The sequence below is a fragment of the Arvicola amphibius genome, chromosome 7 (assembly GCF_903992535.2).
Source record: "Arvicola amphibius chromosome 7, mArvAmp1.2, whole genome shotgun sequence".
In the NCBI taxonomy this organism is placed as follows: Eukaryota; Metazoa; Chordata; class Mammalia; order Rodentia; family Cricetidae; genus Arvicola; species Arvicola amphibius.
Window position 1 is genome coordinate 47,626,820 of NC_052053.1, and position 26,773 is coordinate 47,653,592.

The window sequence follows — 26,773 nt, forward strand, 5'->3', positions numbered from 1 at the left end:
TCTGCTAACAGAGGAGCTGCTCATCCCATCAAGTTCTATAGGAAGGAAACCGGGCCCTTGAGCTGGCCTAGGAGGAAGGTGCTGGGCCTACTTCTTCCCATAGTCATTTTCTTTCTCTTCTTTTTTTGAGACAGGGTATGTGTTCCAGAGGTCCTCTTCCTACATTTCTTAAAAAGGATTTAAAGGGGGAAGACCATGCTGACACATGCTTTTAATCTCGAGATTTGGGAAGCAGGAGGATCTGTGAGGTTCCAGGACTGTTTGGGGAGACCATGTTGCAAAACAAAACAAAAAAGAAGCTGGAGTTATGGCTCAATGATAGATAGATAGATGGATGGATGGATGGATGGATGGATGGATGGATGGATAGATAGATAGATAGATAGAATGGTTCCAGAAAAATCTGAATTAAGAAAATAGCATGAAACTGATTGCCTAGAAGAAACTGAAAAGGGGAATGGCTCACACAAGCTCACTCACATTACAGCTGCTGTTGAGCCCTCTGGCAGTCCAGCCCTTCGTCACCTGTTTCCTCCAGTCAGGCTGGGAGGGTGATCCTAGAGACTGACAGATCAGCCCTTCCTCTAGGGCCTTGGTTCCCTGACAGTGGCACATCAGGGCGTCTTGGTGGAGTATCCATTTTCATCTCATTTTCATCTAGGATGTAAGCTGGCTTCTGACCTGGCCTTGTGAGGCAACTCTCCTGTCCTACCAGCTGTAGCCAGGCCAATGGCACTCTGGACAGGAAGCCCAAAAGCCTTCTATTCTACCCACTGGGTCTTCGCAAAGGAGACTTTTGAGCTCAAGTTTCAGTAGGATTTGAGGTCCCTGCAGAACCAGAATTGGTTTTACCTGGGAATCTTACCTGAGACAGAGGCTATGGGCCGCTCCAGAGTGGGTAGGGTGCCCATTGGCAGATGGCAAAGTTCTTCAGGCAGGTAACTTCCTGAACCAGTAGTGTGTGAGTGACTCAAAGGCCCTGGGAGCCATGGCTCATATGTCTGGGACTCAGCTGTGCCAAGCAGGACTAAGCCATTAGACTAGTATGCAGGAAGGAGGCACACTTGCCAGTGTACAGCTTCTCTCTCAGGCAGTGCTGTGAGGAGTGTGGGACAGAGCGGGCTGGGTATGATGTTGGGCCTGCGCTCACATCCTGTCCGTTTCTTGGGACCCGTGTGCTGACCTGTTGCTTGGCCCCCAAGCTTCAAAAGGATCTTAACCACACCAGCACTACGAGCACTGTAGAGTATGGTCAGGCTCCCACCCAGAAGCCAGGGCTGTGTCCAGCATGGCACAGCACAGCCATCTTGAGGCTGGCCTACTCTGTCACACACATGAGTTTCTTTAGCTTCAGCCTGTGGGCTATGGCCCTGGTGCTCATCAGCAGGCTAGAGCATACCCTATAAGAGGCCACTTGCTCCTGGCAGTGGTCCTCTACATTCATGCCCATTCTTCCAGAAACAGGTGTATGTATTGGCCCCATCTCTGCTTTCTTGCCTGGAACTCTTTCTAGAAAACCCTAGCATAGCAGTGAGCTGGTAGGTTAGAATACAACTATGAGGCTGAGCCCAGTGCAGGAACCAGGCCCCATGCAGCCCAAACGCAAGAGCAGGCCTTGTGTGATGGCATGAAGTGCCACACATATCCTTGCAGCTCCTCCACACCAGCAAATGGGGAATGGATGAGAGAAGGTTGGAGGGGCTGCTCTGGACCCAGAAAGTGAAGCTCAGATAGCACCCAGCTGTGTCTCGTGTGTACAGGACAGCCAGCCCTGAGCTAGCCCACTGTGTCTCACATGACATCCTATGCTTAATATCTAAAAGCGTGGGGAAAGTAAATCACAGCAGTAAACAGGGCTGCTGGGACTTTAGAGAGGCAGGAGTCCTTGGCTGGCAGTGCCCTTTCCCTTTGGAAGGGGTGGATACTACTAGCCTGTGGCCTTCAGCTACCAGGGGTTTGGTCTTCACAGCTGCCCTTGCCCTTGCCCTGTAGGCAGTGAGCCTCCTGCCGAGCCATCCAGCAGACAGGCAGGCACTTCAGCCTCCCCTTAGGACTTAGGATGGAATTTCCCACATTTTTGAATTACTGGACCTGTCATCTAAAAGCACTGTCTCTGGTTTGACTGCAAGAGCTGGCTGACAAGTTTGGACTACCATTTCTGCCCATAACAGTGAGGAGCCATTGAGCCACTGGGCTTTAGAGCAGTATCTGTGCTTAATTCAAAGGTGGCACAGTCCAGAGCCAGTGCACCTAGGTCTCCGCCCCTGCCCAGCACAGGGTCACTGAGTGATTGAAGCTCGTTTCCTCCACTGGGCCTCAGACCCTCCCATAGCTTGGTTCCCCAGGCAGCCCATCATTAGTAGCTAGTGTCTATGAGACGAAGGATGCGGGACACAGAAAACAGGAGCCTACCTTGTCCTCCCTGGCCTGGCTCTCGGAGAGGACTCAGCATGGTGCCCATGCTGCAGTCCACGGCCCGCACCCTGGGTCCGGCATCAATGGCTCCTTTGTGTTTCTGCAGACCTGGTGCTGTACTGTGAGGCCTTCCTGACAACCTACAGGACCTTCATCAGCCCTGAGGAGCTCATCAAGAAACTGCAGTACCGATATCCTTCCTGGGTCTGCAGCCTTCAGTCTGTGAGACCGTTTTTACTTGTGTTACACCATTTCTGATGATGTAATTGGGGAAACTGAGGCTGAGTGTGAACCTGGGCATATAAGTTAACTGACCTGCATAGTATCACCAACCGTCAGGTTCTCAGCCCTTCCCAGGGCAGCCTGCTGCCCCCTCAAGACCCGGGGTAGCACTTTCACCTTTTTGGGGTTGGTTTTTATTGTTTGGTTTGGGGTTTTTTTTTTTTTTTTTTTTTTTGGTTTTTTTTTGTTTGTGTTGTTTTTTTTTTTTTGAAACCGGGTTTCCCTGTAGTTTCTAGAGCCTGCCCTGGAACTATTTCTTGTAGACCAGGCTGGCCTCAAACTCAGAGAGATCCGCCTGCCTCTGCCTCCCGAGTGCTGGGATTAAAGGCGTGCGCCACCACGGCCCAACTAACATTTTCACCTTTACAGTGGGGCCCATTTCCCATCCCAGCCAGCTGTGTCCTGACCCTGACTCTTACAAAATGGCAGAGGAAAATGTAGAATGACATGGAGGGCCTGCAACAGCATTCTGCTGCACTGCTGAGGACGGCTGGGACCACTGGGCAGGTCTGGAAAAGACTGAGAAAGGTTGGGAGAAGGAGGTAGGCGGCCCTGCCAGGAGGCTCCCTTCAGGTTCTCCACACTGAACCCTGGATGTCCAGCTAGTGGGCAGACTTAAGAGAAGAAAACTCAGCCAGGTGATGGTGTTACATACCTTTAATTACAGCATCTGAGAGGCAGGCAGATCTCTGAGTTCAAGACCAGCCTGGACTACAGAGTGAGTTCTGTACAGTGTAGGTAGGAACACACTGAGAAACCCTGTCTTGAAAAACCAAAAAGGGATGGATGGATGGAGGGAGGGAGGGGGGAGAGGGGAGAGAGAGAGAAAGGTGGGGGGGGGGGACAATGATGACTACTAATGACAACTAGTGACTTCAAGGTAGGTCTGGCCCCTTCTACCGCCTTGGCTAGGTAGTGGCCAGCTCCTCCACAGCTAGGCTTTGCCCCTAGCCCAGGCCTCAGCCGTGGGGATTGTCACTCCCCTTGTTAGTGGCCGAGACCCTGTAGTCTTGAAAGAACTCACTTTTGCTGCCTGTTCCCTTTCTCTTTCCTAGAGGCCTGTTACTAGGCCACTCCCAGCCACATAGCCTGTGACTGCCATCTGCTGGGCAGCTGCTTGTCACTGGGGCAGCTCTCCGCCTTCCTGTGTGCCCTGAACCCTCTCAGGGGCTCCCTCACACCTCCTGTCCTCAGTCTGACCCTGACTTAACGTCCTGGCCTGTCAGGACAGGTGTGGTCATTTCCCATTTGTGGACTCTAAACACCTGCCAGAGCCTGGCCTAGCAAAGGACTGTCAACTACATCTGCCAGGAACATGTCAAACCTGACGTGTGTTTGCATGTGGGATCCCACTTGGCTGTGAGACCATTTTTATTTCTGTTACACCATTTTCCCATGGTGCCAGTGAAATGGAGCATGGGTAACTGACCTATATATTCCCACCTCCAACCTCTACTGCCACCCTGAGTTTCTCATTCTTCCCCCATTTAGCCTCAGCCAGCTGTTCATGGAGACAACCGCCCCCCCCAGACTTGGGACAGCACTTTTCTGGGGGCCAAGTAGACCATCCATGTGGCGTGGCTCCCTTTGAGTGCCAACACACAGGTGATGGGTCACTGGGGAATAAGGGAAAGAATGGAGAGTTAATGGGAGTAGAAAAACAGCAGGAAGCCACCCGCTCCAAAGTAGACTCTGGCATCAGTGGTCATGAGTCAAGTGTGAGGGCTGTCGTGGGGTCTGTTGTTCCCACAAGGAGGACCAGCCTGGCTTTCCAATGTACAAGCTCCCAGGAGCATCCACACCATTGTGGTCATGTGGCTGGGGAAATGATCTCTGGATGGAGAGGGGGGCTTTCTGACCTGTTCACTCTCCAGACCCTGGGTTTTCAAGGATGTCTAGGGAGGGATCTGCTCCCTCGACCTAAGGCCCAGCACCGTGGCCCTCAGCCAGCATGTCAGCACTCAGGTCTAACCCGCAGATGCCCTGGAGGGTGCAGCAGCCTGTGGAACAGGTGAACTGGACTAGATTTGCTCATTCTTGCTGCACACAGACCAGGCCTTTGCTTCCACAAGCTAAGCCTTCACTCACCAGATCCCAGAACTACAAGTGGCTCATGGGGGGGAGGGGTGTAGAGCCTCAAAATCAGCATTCCATGCAGACCCTGCCTTATGGACCTTAACCCACATTTTACATACGAGAAGTTCTCTCCCTTCGCTGACACATTCAAGAAGCGAGTCAGCAAGAACACGTTCTTTGTGCTGGTGCGAGTGGTGGATGAGCTCTGGTGAGTTTCTTGCCTCGGCGTCCTAGAGTTGGTTGGCCAATGTTCAGGGCTGTGCATTGCAGCAGGCCGCTAGCATGCCGTGGGGTGACCACCTAGACCGCCCAACTCTTACCCTCCACCCACTGTGGGGATATGTGCCCCCAGCACAGAGTATTGCCCACTGGTTCCATTGATTTGTCCCAGCTCTGAGGGTGGGGTGGGTCCTAGACTCTCAAGAGAATCCCTACCCCATCTAGGACTGCGCCTTCCTGAGTTATCTTAGGACGAGTTCACAGAAAGACTCACAGTAAGCAGTTCTGGGGGTGCCACATCTGAATCCTTGCCCTTGGATGGATCTTGTTCATGTGTGGTGGCTGTATACTGCTGAGGTCAGGAATGGAGGGGCTCACTGGAGATGAGGGTCTTCTGCCCTGACATAATACCCAGCTTAGACAGGATCTTCCCCGACGCAGAAAGCAGCAAGTGTGTTAGTAAGTTGGCAGGGACCTATTCCAAAAAGGCCACTCCCAGCACTGTCCTCAACTGGGTCCTACGTTTCACCAAGTACCCTTGGCCCTTAGCCTGGTGGAGTTGACGGAGGAGATCCTGAAGCTACTGATGGAGCTAGTCTTCCGTCTAGTGTGCAGCGGAGAGCTCAGCCTGGCCCGTGTACTCCGGAAGAACATTCTGGAAAAGGTGGACCAGAAGAAGCTGCTCAGGTGTGCCCATTCCGACCAGCCTCTGGCAGCCAGGGGTGTCGCAGCCAGGTGAGCCAGTGTCCCAGCACTGCGCTGCAGATCAGAACTGAGCCAGCAGCTGACTTTGCTCACAGCCTGGTGAAGAAGTGCCTCGGGGACAGTCCCTGGGCTCCCATGACTGGGCCTCTCCCCATGCAAATGGAGGAGATGGATGTGCTCTGGTCAGCTCTGGATTTCCCCAGCACTGATGTTACTGCCTATGCCATCCTGACTTCCTAAAAGCCTAGGAAGTCTTTCTTGCCCTCTGCCCAGCTGGTAGGGGTGTGTTGGATGGTAGGCATGTGGAGCAGAGGCGGGAGAAGGAAGCCAGTTACCTGAGAGCAGCTCTGTGGCCCTTAAGGGCCCATGGATCTAAAGCCTGCATCACTCTCCCCCAACCATGCTTCTCATGCTGTGTTCCAGGCCAGGGACCTTGCATGATTTCCACAGCCACGAGATAGCAGAGCAGCTGACACTGCTGGACGCCGAGCTTTTCTATAAGATAGAGGTATGTGTTGAGGTGCCCTGTGAAAGGAAGCAGCTCTCTGCCTGGACACTGCTGTTGACTGTCCCTAAGGAGAGCTCCCCCAGCCCGCCCCAGACCAGGAACACCACAGGCTATAGTACCATCTGTTCTGTTTCCACCCAGATTCCTGAAGTTTTGCTTTGGGCCAAAGAGCAGAATGAGGAGAAGAGCCCCAATCTGACCCAGTTCACGGAGCACTTCAACAACATGTCCTACTGGTGAGAGCGGCCGCAGCACTCGCTCCGGTGGTCTGGTGGCACAGCTCTAGCGTTCTTGGCAGAGAGGTTGAATGACCAGTCCTGAGCTCTCCAGAGCCTGCGGGCTCTAGCCTTGAACTGTGGGCACCAGAGAGAAGGCAGGGACGGGGTGGCTTCCTACAGAGCTGGTTGAGGAGACACCATAGGTTCTAAGTGAAGCCTGTCAGGGAAAAGTGCCAGGATTGGTTGTGACTCTGTGAAGCAGGAGGTACCTGCCACTCTGCAGGACCAGTAAAGCCATCAGGGCTGCGCTCACCTGACTGCCTGATAAAGATCAACTGATAAGCAAAGGAGTGGATTGTTAAGACTTTGGCAAATCAAAGGACACCAGAGTTCTTTTCTTGAGACAGCCAAAGTCTCCTATATAGCCCTGACTGGTTGGTTGTCTTGGAAATTACTATGTACACCAGGTTGGCCTTGGACTCATAGAGATCCTCCTGCCTCTGCCTCCCAAGTGCTAGGATTAAAGGTGCACGCTGCCACTGCCTGGCCTACATTCTCCTAATTTAAGGGCCACCACACCCGGTTTGTCTCTGAATTATTTTTTTTATTTTTTCGAGACAGCGTTTCTCTGTAGCTTTTGGAGCCTGTCCTGGAACTAGCTCTTGTAGACTGGGATGGCCTCAAACTCACAGAGATCCGCCTGCCTCTGCCTCCTGAGTGCTGGGATTAAGGCATGCACCACCACTGCCCAGTGACTCTGAATTCTTAAAGCAAAATGAAGGCCAGCACTGTGTGTGTATAACCCAGTCATTTTTTCTTTTCACTCTATGACCAGGTGCTACCACCTCCTGCTGCATCAGCCCTACCCCACGTGTCTGCCATGGCCCCAGAGGAAGATTTCATTGCTTCTCAGTGTTCTCAGAGGCCTTGCTTCTCCCTCTGCTTGGGAAAGGGCCTCCCCTCACCAGTAGCCACCACTCCAGTTTTAGTGTGCTAGTTTCTAGAGCAGATAGGAGCTGCTTCCCTCCTGAGCCTTGCCTGATCCTCAGTCTGTTGCTAGCTGCAGGAAGCTCTGGGCAGGCTGGAGGTGCACAGTACCCTTTGGAGCCATGGCCTCTGATGTCCCTGACACAGGTGCCCTTTGCAGGATAGGAGAGTAACCCTGCAGTGACCCTTGTAAACCATAGGAGGTTGAGGCCACTATGAGGTCAACCTTACTGCTAAGGTTCTAAGTTTCCATCCCTTTGACTGACTTAGTGGTTTCCTACTCAGCTACTAGCTGATCTCTGAGCCAGCGTCAGGCCTCATGAGGCCTTTCCCTGATGAAGATGCTTCAATCCCCAAGCCTCCCTTGGAGAAGCCAGTTGTTGTTCTGGCCCCCTGAGGTATAGTGAATGCCCTGAGATCAGGGACCAGATCCACTCTTATGCTTCCTTTGGCTTCAAATGTGTAAGGACTTGTAACCAACTGGCACAGGGGTCACACATATTTCATCTCCCAGGGCCACCGAGCCGATGGAAGATGGTTAGCTCAGCTGTTGCTTATCTGGCCATTTCCTGCAGGGTACGGTCCATCATCATGCTGCAAGAGAAAGCCCAGGACCGGGAGAGGCTGCTTCTGAAATTCATCAAGATCATGAAGGTAACTGTGGCTCAGTACCCAGAGCCCTCCAACTCTGTCTGGGGAGGCTAGCGTCATCAGCTCTCCGCTGCCCCACCACACCGCCACCTCTCTTTGCAGCACCTGCGCAAGCTGAACAACTTCAACTCCTACCTGGCCATCCTCTCAGCTCTGGACTCCGCACCCATCCGCAGACTGGAGTGGCAGAGGCAAACCTCGGAGGTGGGTGGTAGGAAGTCTGGACAGGCTGGTATGGGCCTGATAAGAATGGACATGTGTCTCCATCTGGCAACCCACCTCTGTGTGACCAAGACAGCTGCTTCAAAAACCTCAGCTTCCCTCTGGCCTCCAGTCAGCAGGTCCTGTGACTTTCATGTTTGGCTGTGGGGTCATCTCTCCCAGTTTCACCTGCTGAATCCACTCTTTAGCCCATCCATCCAAAGTGGCCGTTCTGGGCACAGGACTGCACACTAGGCCTATTGGGTGGGTGAGATGAGTGCCAGAGGAGAGGGCAAGTGAGCCCACGAACAGGGTCTTCTCTGAGGACGTACTCACATCAGCCACAAACAGGCCTGAGGCCTTCCACCATTAGCAGGTGTCAGCAGGGCCTGAGTCTGGCATGTTATGGGCCCCGGCGTCATCACGTGTCACTAATTCACCTCTATCCTGCAGGGCCTGGCCGAGTACTGCACATTGATTGACAGCTCATCCTCTTTCCGAGCCTACCGGGCTGCCCTCTCAGAGGTGGAACCCCCATGTATCCCGTACCTGTGAGTTGTCTCCCCGCCCCCAGCTCTGTGGTCACCACACCTGATGGCTCAGACCTCTCAGCGCTCTCTGCTCATTTTTAGTGGGGTTTTGTTGTTTTCATCTTTTGTATGTATTTTAAGTGTGTGTGCTCTTAAATGCTGAGCCATCTCCAGCCCCATTTGAGTTTTTGTTGTTTGTTTGTTTGTTTTGTTTTTTGTTTCAGTTTTGGTTTTTCAAGACAGGGTTTCTCTGTGTAGCTTTGGATCCTGTCCTGGCACTCACTTGTAGACCAGGCTGGCTTTGAACTCATAGAGGTCCGCCTGCCTCTGCCTCCCTAGTGCTGGGATTAAAGGCGTGTACCACCACGCCCAACAGCAGTAAACACTGCTGAGCCATCTCTGCATTTTTAGTCTATTTGACTGTTCAGTTAACCACTTCACATTAGCAGGTACTGCCCCATCTGATGCTGTAGCCAGGTCAGACCCACAGTCCTCCATAGCCTGTAAGTCCTCCATAAAACTTAAGTGCTCCAGGCTCTGCCAGTGCTGCGCTAGTTTTTAAGGGATCGGTAGGGGGAATCTGACCCAGAGTCCAGAAAGCAAGGATTCGTGTGGTTCAGAAGACCATCTGAGTCTGTGCTCTGCCTTGCTCTGCAGTTCAGTAGCTGCTCATCATGGGCTACAGCTCTGGTGGCAAAGCCAGTTTACAACAAAACAGCTGCCTCCTGAGTCTTGTTTCCAAACAGTAACTGGCTTCTGCCCCCATCCCCAGAGGTCTGATCCTGCAGGACCTGACCTTCGTTCACCTGGGAAACCCAGACTATATTGACGGGAAAGTGAACTTCTCCAAGCGGTGGCAACAGTTCAACATCTTGGACAGCATGCGGTGCTTCCAGCAGGTGTAAGTGCCACCTGGTGCCAGCCTGGCCTTGCTGCAGGGAGGGGCACAGCCCAGAGGGCCAGGAGCCCGCATCTGTGGGATGGGGTATAGTCCCTGCTCCCCTGGGTTTTATCAGGACAACATGGGGAAATCCACATAAAGGGCTCAACTCCTTGTCTGGGCCTGGGCCTGGGCCTATGGTGGCAGCCAGTTTGTCCTCCAGTTACATCAGAAGGAGGCCAACTGGTCTACAGAGTTTCAGGACAGCCAAGGCTACACAAAGAAACTCTGTCCTGAAAAACCAGAAAAGGAGACTGACAATCCAGGCTACCTGGCTCTAGGGCAGTCAGGGCAGGCTTGGACATCACAGCCCACTCAGGGTGGCCAGAGTGCACCATGTTCCAGACGAGTCTGCCCAGGGGACCCCAGGGAAGCCAAGCCCAGAGCACACAGTATTTTATGTCTGGTGCTGAGTGCTGCTGTCCCCTGTCAGCTTGGGTAGCAGTGACCCTGCCAGGCAGTTGACTGTGAGGGCCCACAGTTATCTGGGTTGCACCCTGTAAGAGGTTCTGGCCTGGCTATTCAGCTAGCCCTGGACTCGCTGACTGCCCCTCTCCCACCAGGCACTATGACATCCGGAGAAACGACGACATCATAAACTTCTTCAATGACTTCAGTGACCACCTGGCCGAGGAGGCCCTATGGGAACTCTCTCTGAAGATCAAACCCAGGAACATAACAAGGCGGAAAACAGACCGTGAAGAGAAGACCTAGGTGCTGGCAGGGTGTAAGAACGCTCGAGCGGCCCGGAGAGGACCTGGACCGTCCAGCCTCAGAGCCTGTCCACAGCTTGGCTGTGTGGCAGCACCCGAGCCTGCTAGCCGGTTTCCTGCCTCTCTCCCTGTGGCTAAAGTCCCAGGGTCTACAACGAGCTGGCCGGCAGGCCGCAGGACTGGCTTGTGAACTGGTGGCCCCTGGTCTGGTTTTGTTTTCTGTTTTCTGTCGATGCTCCTTCCTGTTCCCTACTGTTCCCCTCCAACTGGGGAGCAACAGAGACCTGAGCAGAAGACTAGGGCAGTGGCGGGCCTCAACCCTCTCAAGGGTGCCCTCACCTTCTTAAGTGGCAGATGCGTAGAAGCCCCAGGACCCTTGGGTAGATTGCCCTCCAGGGACATGGGAGGCAGAAAGCAGAGAAGGGCCATGGCAGAAATCTTTTAAATATGGAGGATGAGGCCTATAGACCTGGCCCAGAAGACATGGTGAGTGGCATCAGCAGCCACAGCTCACAGTAGTGGTCCCAGACCTGTCCTGCCATGCATGGCCCGCTAGGCTCACCTGCTACACATGACAGCAACACCAGTAGCACCTCCCTCCTGTGCCCCCACCCCTGGCACAGCCACAGCCGCCGCCCACACCACTGGCACTCTGGGGATCAGGAAAAGGAGGCAGAAGGAAGGGGGAGTTCGTGCTGAGCTGGGGCCAAGGCTGTGCGTCTGAGTAGGTCAGAGTGAGTGTCTTTAGTGACCGAAGGAGAGGCAAGCAGCCCCTCCATGCTTGCTGTGTGCCTTAAATGCCATCTCCTGTCCCTTCCGGGCCTATGGGTTTCCCTTCCACTTTGCCCGACCCCTGGCAGCCAGCAGGTCCCTAGTCCCTTTCTGTACCCTGGCAATGTCTGGTGTCCCCGAGAAGGCTGAGCAGGTCTGGGGTGTGAGTGCCTCCAGAGGCCTCGTGATTCCAGGCAGGTGCTCGTCCCCTGATATGGAGCCACCGCTGCTGCTGAGGTTGACAATCGAGGGCAAGATGTTCAGGGCTCGGTGCTAGGGTCCTCCAGGCCCTGGCTCCATGGCCATCACTGTGGCTAGTTGGCAGGGTGCAGGTCAGATGTGCTGCTAGCCCTCCCATGCCTCCCGTTCACTTTTGCATGGACAAGCGCCCATTTCTTCTGGTCATGGGGCTTGGTCAAGTGGACACCAGGATCTCTGTGCTTCCTCAACCCAGTCATGGCAGCAGAAGGAAGACAACAGCTGCTGGCCGGGTGCAAGTTTGAAACAACTGTCGCTCTGAACCCCTCCTAGGTGTTTTGTTTTTTTAGAAGCTTTTATCAAAAAGGAACTCTGGGCTGTTCTTCCCCCTCTCTGTTTATTTGTGCTGTAAAGAGAGGGGGGTATCTGTGAACAGCCCCTTGGCCGGCTCCCTCTGGCAGCAGCCAGGGCACCTGGGTTGTTTGAGGAGTGTGTGTGGAGTCAAGCAGTGAGCAGTCGTGTGGGCTTTGTTTCTCCCTTGCAGGTCCTTTCATTTCAGTCATTGCCTCCTGTCCTCCTGTCCTCCTGTCCCCCTGTCCCTCACCAGCTCTGAGTGCTGCTGTGTGCGAGTGGGGGCACCGTGCACATTGGGCCCCCAGATCCGGAAAAGCCAGAGCCTCCTGTAGTCCCGGGAGCCTTTGGTGGCCTAAGCAAAGGGCCAGGACAGCTCTGGAGCCTCCGTGTGGGGACAGTGAGGTGCAATGTGTGGATTTAACTTATTAGCCAACAGGCTTTCCTAGTCACCTGCCTCTGGCTGAGGCTGAGCCCAGTGCTCACTGCAGCCTGGCTTCCACATGTCTGTTTCTCGGGGGTGGGGGGCTGGGAGAGCTGTGCAGATCAGTCTTTGTAGGCACCCTGAGTGGCATGGACAGTTCAGTTTTCTACAGAGGCCAGCCCTTACCTGGGAGTTTGGTATGGACAAGGCTAGAGCAAGCAAATGCCACATCTGGCTGATCGTGAACCAAGACACCTGCCCAATGCCTCCCAGTGTGATGCTGTAATATAAATCCCCCACTAACCTGTCCGACAGTGGCATCTTCCTACAGACATTACAAGCGCGTAACTTTTATATGAAAAAATAAACAGGCAAAAGCCCGTCTGATGCCGCCTCTATGTCCAGGCTTTGTGCCAGGCTGCCTTGGGCCAGTCCCTACCTGTTTGTGACCTAGTTGAAGGGGAAGTGGGGGGGGTGTGGAGCCAGGGCTCTGGTCGGCATTCTCTTCTCAGACCTGCTCCTGTGGCTGTGGTCACTCTGGCTGAGCAGATGGATAGCAGCACCTGCCCTTCTCAGACTGAAGGGAAACGGGCCTGGAGACAGCTTAGTGGCCATGGGCACTTAGCACCACTCTGACAGCCTGGGGCCCGTGAGGTAGGAGAGAACTGACCCTTGCAAGGTGTCCTCCACCTCCACACACAATCGTGAGAAAAAATGAAAGTACACAAGCACTGTGCACACCCAAGAGCTATGTCCCTGTCCTGTCATCACAGTGCCTTCTGCAGGTCACTCCTGTGACTTCCCAAATGAGTGCTGAGGGAAGGGTATGGTCTCAGAGCCATGAAATGTCCTCAGACCTTGGGAATGAAGTACCATACCCAGGAGGACAGCTCCCAGCCAGCCCCTGATGAGGTCAGACTGGAGAGAGGACTCTGCGGTTAAGAGCAGTGGCTGCTCTTGCTGAAGACCTGAGTTCAAGTCCCAGCACACACGGTGTCTAACAACCGTCTGTAACTCCAGCTTCAGGGCAGGCAGTGCCCTCTTCTGGCCTCTCCCAGCACCAGGCATGCAAGTAGTGCACAGGCATGCAAACAAAACACTCAAACACAAAATCTTAAAACAATTATAGAAAACAAGCCTGAGTCACACTTGGTAGGAGGCACACATCTTTAATCCCAGCACTTGGGAGGCAGAAGCAGGTGGATCCCTGTGATCTCCAGGCCAGCCAGGGATACAAGTGAAACCTTGTCTGTTTTTGTTTTTGTTTTTTGTTTTTCGAGACAGGGTTTCTCTGTAGCTTTGAAGCCTGTCCTGGAACTAGCTCTTGTAGACCAGGCTGGCCTCAAACTCACAGAGATCTGCCTGTCTCTGCCTCCCGAGTGCTGGGATTAAAGGCATGTGCCACATGGGTGTGTAGCTCAGTGGTAAAATGCTTGCCTAGTATGTGTGAGGTCCTAGGTTCAATCCCCAATACCACACCACATGCAAAAAGCACTATATAGCCGGGCGGTGGTGGCGCACGCCTTTAATCCTAGCACTCGGGAGGCAGAGGCAGGCGGATCTCTGTGAGTTCGAGACTAGCCTGGTCTACAAGAGCTAGTTCCAGGACAGGCTTCAAAGCTACAGAGAAACCCTGTCTCAAAAAAATCAAAAAAAATTAAAAGCACTATATACATAAAATGAGACATTTTATCAGATCGTATTGTAAAGATGTCAGTTGCCAGGTGTGGTACACTGCGTAGCCCCAGCTACATACTGAGAACTCCCAAAATAGCCGTCTCCTCCTCAGTCGCTGGTGTGAAGCAGTTCCTGTTAAAACCCCAATAGTGCGTGTGCAGTGCACGTCTGTGGGCGAGGAGCCAGAGACTGACATCAGATGTCATCTTCAGTTGTTATCCCCCTTTCTTTTTTTTTAATATTTATTTATTTGTTTATTATGTATACAGTATTCTTCCTGCAGGCCTCATTACAGATGGTTGTGAGCCACCATGTGGTTGCTGGGAATTGAACTCAGGACCTTTGGAAGAACAGGCAGTGCTCTTAACCGCTGAGCCATCTCTCCAGCCCCTCCCCCTTTCTTTTTTAAGGTTTATTTTTCACTGGCATGATGCACATCTTTAATCTTTAATCCCAGCGCTTAGGAGGGAGAGGCAGGTGGATCTCTGTGAGACCAAGGTCCAAAGCTACACAGAGAAACCCTGCGTCAAAGAGAAAAAAAAAGAGCTCTAGCATCCTTAACCACTGGAACCTCTCTCTAGCCAGACAGATCTTTATTATTTAAGTATATTTATAAATCTTACTACTTCTATCACTTTTTGTTTGTTTGTTCTGTTTTTCCAGACAGGGTTTCTTTGTGTGGCCCTTGTTCTGGAACTCACTGAATAGACCAGGCTGGACTGGAACTCACAGAGATCCACCTGTCTCAGCCTCCCAAGTGCTAGGATTAAAGGTGTACACCACCACTATTTGGCTTCTGTTACTATAATGAGCAGTATTTTGAATTTTTCAGCTTACATGTGGTTATGGTTGATTTTTATTTATTTTGTGTCTAACCTCTTCATTGAGTTGTCTTTTGTTTTTCTCTTTTTTCATGGTATTCTAGCTACAGAATCATGTCTTCTGGTTTTGTTTTCTTTTGTGTGTGTTTGTGTGTGTGTGTGTGTGTGTGTGTAATGGGCAGCTGTGCATGTGTCCCAGTGCCTATGTGGAGCTCAAGGGACAACTTTGAGAAGTTGCCTCTCTCCTTCCACCATGCAGGTTCTGGGGATTAACAGGCTTGGTGGCAAATGCCTTTACCTGATGAGCCATCACCCTTTAATTGGTGAACAGTCATACATAGTGCTGAGCCATCCCCCGCTATAGCTGTATATTCACACTTAGTGCTGGGATGTCCCCCACTATAGCTGCATATTCACACTTAGTGCTAGGATGTCCCCCTATAGCTGTATATTCACACTTAGTGCTGGGATGTCCCCCGCTATAGTTGTATATTCACATTTAGTGCTGGGATGTCCCGCTATAGCTGTATATTCACACTTAGTGCTGAGATGTCCCCCACTATAGCTGTATATTCACATTTAGTGCTGGGATGTCCCCCTATAGCTGTATATTCACACTTAGTGCTGGGATGTCCCCCTATAGCTGTATATTCACACTTAGTGCTGAGCCAGCCGTCCCCCGCTATAGCTGTATATTCAATTAGTGCTGAGCCTTCTGTCTCTCACATTCCGGACTCCACTTTCCTGTTTTCTTAGGAGCCTCTCCCTCACAACAACATTAACAGGCACTGGAGCTTGAGAGCCTGACGCAGGTAGTCTTTCTTTTTTAATTTATTTATTTCACAGGTAGTCTTGACAGTTTTATTTATCACCACCCAAGGTATTCTGAAGCAGCAGCAGAAGAGGCAAACTTCCCATTAGTCATGCAGAGCTTCAGGCTGTGGTTACAGGCCCCTGCAGTTTAACAGGATCCCCGGGTGACTGATTTCGCCAAAGGAACAGCCTTCTAGAAACTTTGCCGTGGCGATTTATTTAAAAGGCCTGAGAATGGTGTCATTGGCTGCTGGGTGCTATAAGGTACCTCCGAGGCATCTACCAGCTCCCCGAAAAATCCTTTCGTCCTCTTTGTGGCTGTCATGCATTTTGAAGGTCAAGTTCTTGGTCCCAGAACAGCTTTGTGTTCTGGATCTCCACAGTGCTCACTGCTGACTTCCTTATTCCAGTCTCCGCCCTGGAGGGGGCTGGGCTTCCGCTTCAGGAGCTGTTGGCTACTAGGAGCAGGGCCCAGAGAGGCCAGCCTGTGTGTGGTGTGTGTGTGTGTGAGAGAGAGAGAGAGAGAGAGAGAGAGAGAGAGAGAGAGAGAGAGAGCGCCGCCTACGCTTTAAAGTCTGGCTTTGTGTCCTCCGCAGAGATGGATGGGACCCTGTGACAAGAGTTTCCCTCACAGCCGGCTGGACTTGGCCCCTGGGCACATGATGTGAGGACAGCTGTGTGTGTCAGTGCACAGTGTCTCATCTGGGGTGGCTGATTGGAGAGCACTCCCAGTCAGGACAGCCATCCCTGACAGACCCTTTTGTTTGTTTGTTCGTTTTTAGTTAGTTTGTTTTTCAAGACAGGGTTTCTCTGTAATATTTGGAGCTGGTCAGCTACTTTTTTTTTTTCTTTGAGACAGGGTTCCTCTGTAGCTTTGGAGCCTGTCCTATCCTGGATCTCACTCTGGAGACCAGACTGGCCTTGAACTCACAGAGATCCACCTGCATCTGCCTCCTGAGTGCTGGGATTAAAAGCAGTGCCACCATCACCCAGCATCTTTTATTTTTGAGACAGTCTCACGTAGCCTAGGCTCACCTCCAGCTCTCAGTGTAGCCAGAGCTGCCCTTGAACTGTCCTTCTGCTCAAGTTCTGGGACTACAGACACGCACTGCCACGGCCCATCTGTGCAGAGCTAGGGATGGAACACGGGGCTTTGTGCATGCAGGGAACTGAACAAACCGAAACATCCTCAGCCCTCAGCTGGCCTCATCCAATGACTATAGAAGAGTGAGCAGGAAGCTGGGGCGGGGAAAGGCAGAAGCGGAAACCTCAGAAAGGTAGCCAGCGGAAGCCAGAAGCAGTAAAGAGAAGAGACTTTTAGAAAAGTGGATCCCGGGAAATGAGGTGTCTTGTGTAAGTGGAGCTGAAGTGTGAGCCACAGACAGACAGCTCGGAGAAAGCTAAGCAATGGACCTGGGGACTCAGCTGCACTCAGACGGAAGACAGAAAGTAGCGGTGTTCTCTGAAGTAGTGACAGGAAGTTCTGTCGCTTCTTATTGACTGACCATAGCAGCCCTGATCTCTCCCAGCGTGGGCAAGGGTGCCAGAGCAGGTGCATGGGCAAGGGTGCTGAAGCAGGCAGGAACTCCCAGGGAGAGAAGTGGAAGTGAGTTCTCCTCTTTGCTCTCCCAGGGAGAGTGCATGCGACTAGAGCCAGATCCCTGAGCTGGGCTGGAGGTGGCCACGTCCTCTGGAAGGCTCTGAAGTCTTCCGTGTTCTCCAGGAGTGAAGGTAAAGATGGGCATCCCAGAAAGGGCCTGTGTCCCACAGATTAGGATCCTACCGAAGGCCTCAGTGGGCCACCCACGGACAGGACTTCTGAGCCCACCTCCCCTTTGCCTGTGTGAGCAACACCGGGATCAGGGTCCACAGAAAGGGCACAGCAAGTCCTGGGCTCAGGGGAGGTAGAGGGCCACCACCACATAGATGACCCAGCTGGTGGACACAAAGACCCCGAAGAGCAGGCTGAAGAGCACGAGCGAGCGGGCCTTCCTCGAAGCCTCCTCCGCCTGTGCCAGGTCACCCCTGCCCAGGGCTGCTCGAGTCTGGAATGAGACAGGTCAGGGTGGGACGCATCAACATTGATTTCCCCTCTACCCACCCCAAACCCCACCAGCACAGCTTCAAGACCGGGCTCATGCCACAAGCCAGAACTGCCAGTCTGGGAATCTCGGTACCCAGCCCCACAGCTCATTGAGGTGCGGGAATGGTGGCAGAGGTCCCTCTAGCACTAAGGAATGCCCTCAGATTTCTCTCATGCCACCTCAGCGGCTCTCAAATGGGGCTCATTGCACCCCACTTTGCTGATGATGGCGTGAAAGTTCCGCAGACTTGAATGACCTCCCTGGGCCACACAGCTGGTGGGGAAGTCGAAACCCACAGTCCCATCTCTGAGCTGCTTGCTCCCTTCTGCCCTGGCTGGTGCTAACCTGAACTGAGACTTCCCCCTCTTCCCAGCAAGGCCAGGCCATTAGCTGCAAGCATAGCTCCCACCCCAAGGTTGCCTTCCATCAGTCAGAATGTCATGGCACCTTCATCAGTGAGTCCCCCGGGCCTAAGTCAGAGCCAGGCACGTGGACAGGAATGGAGGGAAAGGCAGGAGGGGAAGGGGCGGGAGAGATACTAGTGAGAGAGCATGGATAGAGACAGTTGTGCAAATGAAAGAGTGAACAGGGAGCGAGTCAGTGGAAAGGCAGGTGAAGGAGGTGGATGGATTGACAGATGACAGACGGGTGGAGGGCCAGAGGCTGAATTGATAGAGGTGTTTGTCGGGAGGGAGGGCAGGGAGATGAGTTAACCGGTGGGTAGGGGTGAGCCAGCAGGACAGAGGTGTGGGCAGGCAGATGGCAGCTAGACAGGGACCAGCCTAGGCAGCTGGATGGGTATGCAGACTCCAGGCTGCCGAAATACTCCAACAGGGCTGGGCAACACGTCGGCCCTCATCAATCACTTATACCTTGTTTTGTTTTGGAACTTGCCAGAACAGATCCTTAGTAATGAGGGTCACAGGCAAGCAGCAGGAGGCAAACAGACAAGAAAGGCCCCACAATGGGGCTTCTTCCTGGGTCCTACCCGGCCGCTAGCTGCTGTGTAGGACACCTATGAGTCCCTGCAGGGGCAGAGGCTCCTGTCCTTCAGCTGTGTCCCTCCCGGTCACCTACCTCGTGGGAGTAGACGATGGCTATAAGCCCCGTGAGAAGGCAGCAGAACAGGGTCACCAGCACTGACTCCATCATGAAGTCCTTGGGCAGAGGCCTGTGCTCCACTTGCATGGGGGCAGGCCCGCCGGCCATGGGGCTGCCATACTGTGGGGCAGAACTACTTACATGAAAAACCAGGGAAAGTGGGGCTGACCCCCACCCCCTTCCCCTCCTCACATCCACCCCAGCCCCTGGAGTGTTCTCATCTCTGCCCTGCACACACGGCCTAGTCCAGGACTGACCACCACAATGTCCTATTCTGCCAGGGAGTTGTGTAGGCCCCCACCTCCCCCGCAGTGGCAACCCACTGCCTGCCTTTTTGTCAACAGGGCCTCTCTGTGTAGACTTGGGATCCACCAACCTCTGTGGCTGCTGGAATTACAGGCCTGTGCCACAGTAATCCTAGCACTTAGGAGGCGGAGGCAACAGAATCGGGTGTCTCAGCTACAAAGTGAATTCCAGGCCAGCTGAGTTGCATGAGACCTTGTCTTTAAAAGAAGTTTTCTTTTAACCAGGTGGTGGTGGTATTTGCCTTTAATCTCAGCACTTGGGAGCCAGAGGCAGACTGATCTCTGTGAGTCAGGGGCCAGCCTGGTCTACAGACCAAGTTCCAGGACGGTCATGGCTAAACAGAGAAGCCCTGTCTCTGGGTGGAAAATCTTTTTATTTTTTTCTTTCGGTCAGGCAGTCACGTCACATCCACTTTGGGACCGCCATCACTCCTCGCCACCACAGCAAACCTATCCTTCCCAGAGCACCTGGCTTGACCACCCTGCAACCTGTGCCCAGTGTCCGTCTTGGACAGCTCCTATTCATTCTTAGGAATCCTCATTACTTGTCGCTTTTCTCCACCTCGAGAAATCTCTAGCCACCCGTGTGTAGGTCGGCCATGGGGCGTGCTCTCACCGCGGGGAAGGGGAAGGAGGCTCCAGCGGCAGCAGCGGGTGGGAAAAGCGGCCCAGGCGGCGGTGGGTAGAGTGCGGCGGGCCCGGGTGCGGGCTGGAACAGCACCGGCACCTGCGGGAAGGGCGGGTAGAGCAGCGCCACTGCCTTGGGGTCCGGCGGCGCGTAGGGCGGCGGCTCACCCACGAAGCCTATGGGCGGCACGGTGCCGCCGGTGGCCTTGGGCCCGGGCCCCACATCGCCCGACGTGGACGCAGGTTCTGGGTCCCCCCGGGCGGGCTCGCTGCCCTCTGCGGCCACGGCCCCGTCCTCGTCCGGCCCTGCGTCTTCATCCAGCAGCTGCGGGCGGCGGGGGAGCTGCGGGAGCGCCGGCTGCGAGGGGTTGCGCGTGTCCTCGGCGACGGTACGATCCTCCGGGACTGCGGGGCTGTCTCCCCCCTTGGCATCGGGACCTGGAGAGAAAGGCCTGTGAGGCCAGGCTGCAGATCCCCGAGCCCAACAGCACCCAGAGCTAAGGGGACCAAGTGTGTCCCTCCAGGCAGCCAGGGTTCCAATGCTCCCATCACCCTTCCCCATGAGGTTCCTTCCTTGAAGCCTCCTCTTGAACCTAGGCAGAGCCTGACACTTTCTCTGGCCTAGGGGGCATTGACAAAGCACAAGTTGGAACTTAAAACACCGTGTCTTTGAGTCGCCAGAGCTTGGGGAGGAGTGATCAGTAATGTTAGCGGGTCAGCTCTCAGGGTGACCAAGAAGTTCTCAACGTGAAAGAAGGGAAGTTCACGATGCAAGGGTACAGGACTTACTGACACTGACGCCTCAGCTCTTAGCAGTGGTCTTGCCAGGGCTGGTGAGACGGATTTGTTGGTGATATGTCTGCTGTGCAGCCATGGAAACCTGAGTTCAATTCTTTGAACCTACACAAAGATTGTGGCAGATGTTTGCCATCCCCGCGGTGGAGACTAGCAGATCCCTGGGGCTCACCAGCCAGCCACCTTAGCCTAACTGATAATCTAACAGTCAGCGAGAGACTCCAGCATCGAAGCTCCAGAGAGAATACTTGAGGCTGACCTATGGCCTCCCTCTTGGGAAAAGAATAGGGGACAAAACCGTTCATGATGGAAAAGTTCATGCTGCGTGCTTTAAGCACACTTTTTAAAAATGCATTTATTTGTATACACATGAGTGTTTTACCTGCATGTATGTCTGTCTGTACATTATATGCATGCAGCGTCTGTAGAGGTCAAAAGAGGATGTCGGAACCCCTGGGCCCGGAGTTATAGATGGTTGTGTACCACCTTATGGGTGCTGGAAATTGAACCAGCCATCCCTCCAGCCCAAGCCCTGCTTTTTAAAAAGCTTATCTCTCCAACCCCTGAGACAAATCAGGTTGAAAACAGCAAGTAGGTTCCTCACTTCCCTGCTCCCTCAGGGCCCGGAGTCCAGGATATAGGAATGATCCCGCAGGAAGAACAGAGTGGAGATGCTGGACTCCTGAGTTCTGCCTGTGAGCTCAGCCACCATTGGATTCCTTCGCCCTTGATTGTCTCTGGTCCTAGAGGACCCCGAGTCCTGAACAATCAGGGATGCTCTGACACACTAGAATTAATCCCCACAAGTATCTAACGCAGCCCTGAGCACAGGTGTAAAGGCAGACCCACACACTAGCACAGGAAGCCTGAGAGATGAGCTGACCACGGAGAAGTTACACACAGAAGGTGAACTCAAGCTGAGTATGATGCAATCACCGGAGCCAGGGAATCACAGCAGAACCGAGAGGCAACACTGACAGCCTCAGCACCAAGGGCCCACACCAGAATAATCTGCACTGTGACGAATTGCGACCGTGTGAGCATTCTTCAAGGAAAACCAAAGGGAGAGGAGGAACCAACAAACTCTGCAATCCCAGCACCCAGGACTGCTGCAAGTTCAAGTCCAGCCAGGGCTAAAGGTCATCTGGATGGCTCAGCATGGTAGAACTTGATGCTGGGTCTCAAGTTCAATCCCCAAGACCCACATGGTAGAAGGAAAGAAAAGACTCCTGCAAATTGTCCTCTGACCTCCACTGTGAACCATGGAATTCTAGTGCTTGTACATGCACCTCAAGCTCACAGAGATCCTCCTGCCTATGCCTTCTGAGTTCTGGAACTAAAGGCAAAGTCCCAGAATTTGGAAGGCAGAGGCAGGAGGATCTCTGTGAGCTTGAGGTTATCCCGGCCTACAGAGTGAGTTCCAGAACAGCCAAGGCTACACAGAGAAACCTTGTCTCAAAAACACACACACACACAATTAAAAAACTAACACATACCATCTCTGATACCCAGACACCGGAATTAGAAGAAAAAGCATCCATGTTCCACAAGGTAAAGAGAAATAGCAATTTTAAACTAAATTTTAAGTTAACTGAATTTATTTCATTTATTGAGGCAACTTCTCACTATGTATCCCCAGATAGCCTGGAACTCACTATGTAGACCAGGCTGGCCTCAAATTCATGGAGATCAGCCTGTACCCTGGCATGATAGGGGCTTGAGGAGTATCTGATATTTGAAGAGATCACAACACACATTTTTACTATTTTTGTCTGTTGTATTTGAACAATAAACCTTAAGAAAACTTGCTAAAGGCTGGACGTAGTTCAGTGATAAAGAGCTTGCCCGGCATTCATGGAATCGTGGCTTCAGTCCTCAATGCTGAAGAGAGGGAGGAAGGGATGAAAATGTTTTGGGGGCTTGGGGAGGTTGGTTGTTGTTTTTGGTTGGTTTTTTGATTTCTTTTTTTTTTTCTGAGACAGGCTTTCCCATAGCCCTGGCTGCCCTGGAACTTACTCTGTAGACCAGGCTGACCTTGAACTCAGAGATCTGCCTGCCTCTGCCTCCTGGAAAAGTTTTCTAAAGTCACATGAACAGGGCTCAGGGATGGCCCAGTGGGTAAGAGCACTTGCTGAACACATGTGAGGACCTGGGTTCATATCCGCAGAACCCACGGAAAAAGCAGGAAGTGTGCACCAGAAACCTCAGTGCTGTGGGGATGGATATATGAGGAGGGCTGAGAATTTCTGAGCCCCAGGCAAAAAAAAAATCCCCTCTAAAGGGAATAAGGCAGAACCGGAAGTCCCCCTCTGACCTCTCTGCCTACTGTGAACCCACTAGTTCACACATGGTCATGTACAGACACACACGCCACTGGCACATTGTAGCTCCTCCCCTCTCTTGTAGGGAAATACTTGGCACCGCCAATGAACCAGGGCAAGCCTACTCCTGGACAGACCACAAACAACGGGTAGGTAACTGGGAACCAGCCGGTCAGTCCCAGGAACCCTCTCCTGGATGAGCTGGCCCTAAGGGCAGGTGCAAACACGGGACCTGGGACCCTGAGCCTCTTTCCACCAGCTATAAAATAAGGACAGATAATGGCAATAGCAGTGTTACAACGATGACAGGGAGCAGGTGTCAGGGCCCTGGGCTCAAGTCCTACCCACATCTTAAGGATTCTCCTTACACAGACTAGGGAGCCAAGGGCCCCGGCAAGCACTTCAGCGACTTAAAGTCACTGCGAAAGGAGCCGGTACCCGTCGCAGAAACGCCAGGCCCTTGACCCAGTTATCATAACAAAAACCGCAATTTCCCTGGAACCCGCCAGAGCAAATACCTGGCCCTACGGCACCGCAGATAGGGGCCTCCGAGTAAATAAATCCACTGGCTGCGCCTGGCTCTGTGGCCTGGGGTTCTCGAGTTCTCGACACCCGAGCCTGAGGCGACAGTCCAACCGAGACAGAGGAGGTGTCGGGCTGTTCCAAGGCTAGGGGTAATCTAGAAGGGGGCGGGGCACAGTGAAATTCTGCTAGTCACCCCAGCATCCTCTATAGCAGGTGCAGGGGATGCGAGGGGCACCCGGCTCATCTGATTGAGACCCTGCATGGGTCCTGGCAACACCCATGCCCGTGGGACTCCCGAGTGAGCGTGGGGACGCGGTTACGCCCCCCGGAGTCCTCCGTTTAGATGTGTGGCCGCGATGGGACCCTACCAGGGAGCATCCACACCTGCCTCTCCATTCTCTGATCCAGCCTGCTAGTTCTCTCCCACCTACGGCTCTGCATGCCTCCTTGCTGGGCCACCCTGCTTGATGAGCCTCAGCCTGGTCGGTGGGGTCGGCGAACAAAGCAAGCACACACTGGACACAACTAGGAGAGTCTGAGCAGGGAATGCAGAGCCACCTGCTGCTGCCAGGACACCAGCTTTCTACCAGGGACCCATCCTTCCCCAGATGTCCCGTAGTAATACAAGAAAGAGCGAGTTACTGAACTTTCCGCCGCAGCCTCTAGGAACCTCGCTCCTGCCTGAGCCGTCGGTCTCTGCGCTTTGTCCTCGTACCCGGCGCCCCTTACCTGCCTCCATGCCTGGATCCGCGTGGGAGCACGCAGGCTGCGCTGCTCCGGGTCTCAAGTCTGGGTCCGCCCCACTCGGTTGACGGTGCCGGCTCGGGTTTCCTGGTGCCCGCAGCGCGACAGGTTAATAATTGACCGCCTTGTTTGTCCACGACTGTGTCAACACGTCGCTCCCTCGCGCCCTGGCGCTTGCAACCCACCCTGCGTCCTCCCGGCTAGGGCCAGACAGCACTCGGCGGACCCTGAGGGTAGGATCCGCTCTGTGGAGCCTTGTGAGCCCTTTGCCGAGTTGTCGGACCTGGATGTTGGGCGGGGGAGGGAAGTGGTGAAAATAATAGGCCGGGCAGGAGGCTCGTGGAATTCCCACAGGGAGGGTAGAGCAAGAAGAAAAAACCAAGGGAGAAGGGGAGACCTGGGCAAAGGCAAGATAGAATAACTAAGTCATCAGTTTCCGGCTCCCTGCCCCAGCCAGAGAAGCCAGGAGTGTAGATTTCATCTAAGAGCTGAGGTTTAGAACAACTGGTGCCTAACTTTCTTCCCGAGATGCACCAAGCTAAAGAATGTACAACAGGTCCGAACCCAGTCACCTGAAAATACCACACTCGCGACGCAGGCACGTTTGGCCGCCTTATGTATATATTCACAGCTCTGCTCCCTTACGAGGAGGAATGTTGTGTCAGGTTTTCAGTTCACGCGGGTCCATAGAAGAAACAGGGTCACTCGAGGACTTCGCAGCCTCAGGGAGTCAGCCTCTGGCGAACTGACTGACTGTAGCTTTGCAAAAGGCTTCTTTTATTGTTGTACAGTTTACACCGCTAGCGACTCAATTTCCGCATACCAAAACCTCTTATCTGAAGCTCCCCAAAGAGACCAATGCCAAAGCAATTCCCAAGTCACGGGCCATCTCCGTTTACCCAGTCCTCCCAAAACTAAGTTTTGCATAGGCTTTGAACCTTTAGGAAACTCTCAGATAAGATTTACATAGTTCAAACAGAGATACCGGACACAAGGGGAAGCAATCACAAAGACAGATCAAAGCCAGGTGCTACCATTCCAGAATCAGACCAGCTGCTGAGCTCTGCGGGAACTCGGGAACTCTGGCTACGGAAAACGGGAGGACTGAGTAACTGAGGAGGAACTGACCAGGCACTGAAGGTCTGTGAGATAAAGAGAGGTGGTTCCTAGCATTTACAAAGAAACTCCTTTGACCTCTGCAGACGAAAATAAACTCTAGGAGCTGAGTATGGGGTTCAAGCTCCACTCATCCACTCAAGCCAAAAGCCCCTAAACTAAAAAGGAGACATTCGAAATAAAAGGGAGGGGTGGCGAGATGGCTCAGAGGTTAAGAGCACTTGCTGCTCTAGCAGAGGACTGGAGTTCCGTCCTCAGCACCCACACAGGATAGCTCACAACCACCACGAACTTCAGCCCCAGGGATCTGACCCACTCTTCTGGCCTCTATAGACACTGCACTCACAGGCGTACACACAAACACAACGTCTTAGTTACTCTCCTGCTGCTGAGAAGAGACACTATGACAGAGGCAACTTTAGAAGAATTTCTTGGTTTAAAGTTTATAAAAGGGAGACCGTCCAGACCTGCAGTGAGGTCGCAGAATGAAGCTTTATTGGGATATGAACTGCCAAGCCGTCCCTGAGAGAAGGGAGAGCAGCCCAGACCCAGGGCGTTATGGCCAAGGTACTCACCCCCAAATCAACTCACAGAGCCCCGTTTCTGATGCAAATTACAAGAGGGTTTTTAATATTCACACCTCCAGCACACCAATGTAGTGGGTAAGGGAAGTGCAGCCCCCAAGCCGGAGAAGGGGAGAACTTTTGTTTTGTTGTTGTTTTGTGTGGTTGGTTTTTGTTTGTTTGGTTTTGGTTTTTGTGGGTTTTTTTGTTTTTTTGTTTTTTGTTTTTCAAGACAAGGTTTCTCTGTAGCTGTGAAGCCTATCCTGGAACTAGCTCTTGTAGACCAGGCAGGCTTCAAACTCACAGAGATCCACCTACCTCTGCCTCCCAAGTACTGAGATTAAAGGCGTGAGCCACCACCGCCTGGCAAAAGTAAAAGTTTTATTTCCTCAAAAGGACTTATTCCCTCTTGGCCAGGGACCTGGGTCAGCCTAACAGTTGGGGGCTTACAGTTTCAGAGGGTGAAGCATTCCCATCACGGTGGCGAGCATGGCAGCAGGCAGGCAGGCATAGTGCTGAAGCCACAGCTGAGAGCTCACATCCTGATCTGCCAGTAGGAGGGGTATGGAGGGTGCTAACTGGAAATCAGTGTGGGCTTTTGAAATCACACAGGTTTTTAATCCCAGCACTTGGGAGGCAGAGGCAGGCAGATTTCTGTGAGTTTGAAGACAGTCTGGTTTACAGAGTGAGTTCCAGGCTACACAGAGAGACCTTTACTCAAAAAACAAACAAGCAAACAAATAAATAAATAAGAGGAGGAGGAAGAGACCATTCTGGAAAGAAAAAAGACAAAAAGCTCCTGGGAATTAGAGTTTGGGTAACAGAAGTCTGGGGTGTGGCTTAGTTAATAGTGTGTTTGCCAACCATGTGTGAAGCCCTGGCTTCCATCCCCAGCACCACATAAAAACCTTGCATGATGTTAGGTACACACCTAACATCCCATGTCACAGGAGAGGCCACAGTAAGCATTTTAGGTGATTGACAATGGAGATACAGTGATTGACAGCCCCGGCAACAGAAACATCAATGGCAGCTGTGGGAGCCATTCCAGATGTGCTGTACTACCTCACCTGCTGGGGAGCCCTCACACCA

General features: G+C 53.0%; 2 protein-coding genes across 8 annotated transcripts in view; one reads left to right on the forward strand and one right to left on the reverse strand.

Moving 5' to 3' along the window:
- The window catches only part of Rapgef1 (Rap guanine nucleotide exchange factor 1), a 119,725-nt gene extending 107,149 nt beyond the window's left edge, over positions 1 to 12,576 (forward strand). For all 7 annotated transcript variants that reach the window (XM_038336244.1, XM_038336245.1, XM_038336239.1 and 4 more), the window contains 10 exons: positions 2,522 to 2,606; positions 4,889 to 4,981; positions 5,542 to 5,727; positions 6,121 to 6,205; positions 6,347 to 6,441; positions 7,986 to 8,064; positions 8,164 to 8,265; positions 8,716 to 8,813; positions 9,565 to 9,693; positions 10,296 to 12,576. In XM_038336244.1, the coding sequence (XP_038192172.1) occupies positions 2,522 to 2,606; positions 4,889 to 4,981; positions 5,542 to 5,727; positions 6,121 to 6,205; positions 6,347 to 6,441; positions 7,986 to 8,064; positions 8,164 to 8,265; positions 8,716 to 8,813; positions 9,565 to 9,693; positions 10,296 to 10,446 (1,103 nt within the window). In that variant the 3' untranslated portion in view covers positions 10,447 to 12,576. The remainder of the gene's footprint in view (positions 1 to 2,521; positions 2,607 to 4,888; positions 4,982 to 5,541; positions 5,728 to 6,120; positions 6,206 to 6,346; positions 6,442 to 7,985; positions 8,065 to 8,163; positions 8,266 to 8,715; positions 8,814 to 9,564; positions 9,694 to 10,295) is intronic.
- Positions 12,577 to 16,413: 3,837 nt separating this feature from the next.
- On the reverse strand, positions 16,414 to 24,498 carry Prrt1b (proline rich transmembrane protein 1B). The gene is made up of 4 exons (XM_038337041.1): positions 23,988 to 24,498; positions 19,607 to 20,055; positions 18,662 to 18,805; positions 16,414 to 17,545 (listed from the first exon to the last, which is right to left on the reverse strand). The coding sequence occupies exons 1-4, from the start codon at positions 23,995 to 23,997 to the stop codon at positions 17,396 to 17,398; spliced, it is 753 nt and encodes a 250-aa protein (XP_038192969.1). The 5' UTR covers positions 23,998 to 24,498; the 3' UTR covers positions 16,414 to 17,395.
- Positions 24,499 to 26,773: the final 2,275 nt, after the last annotated feature.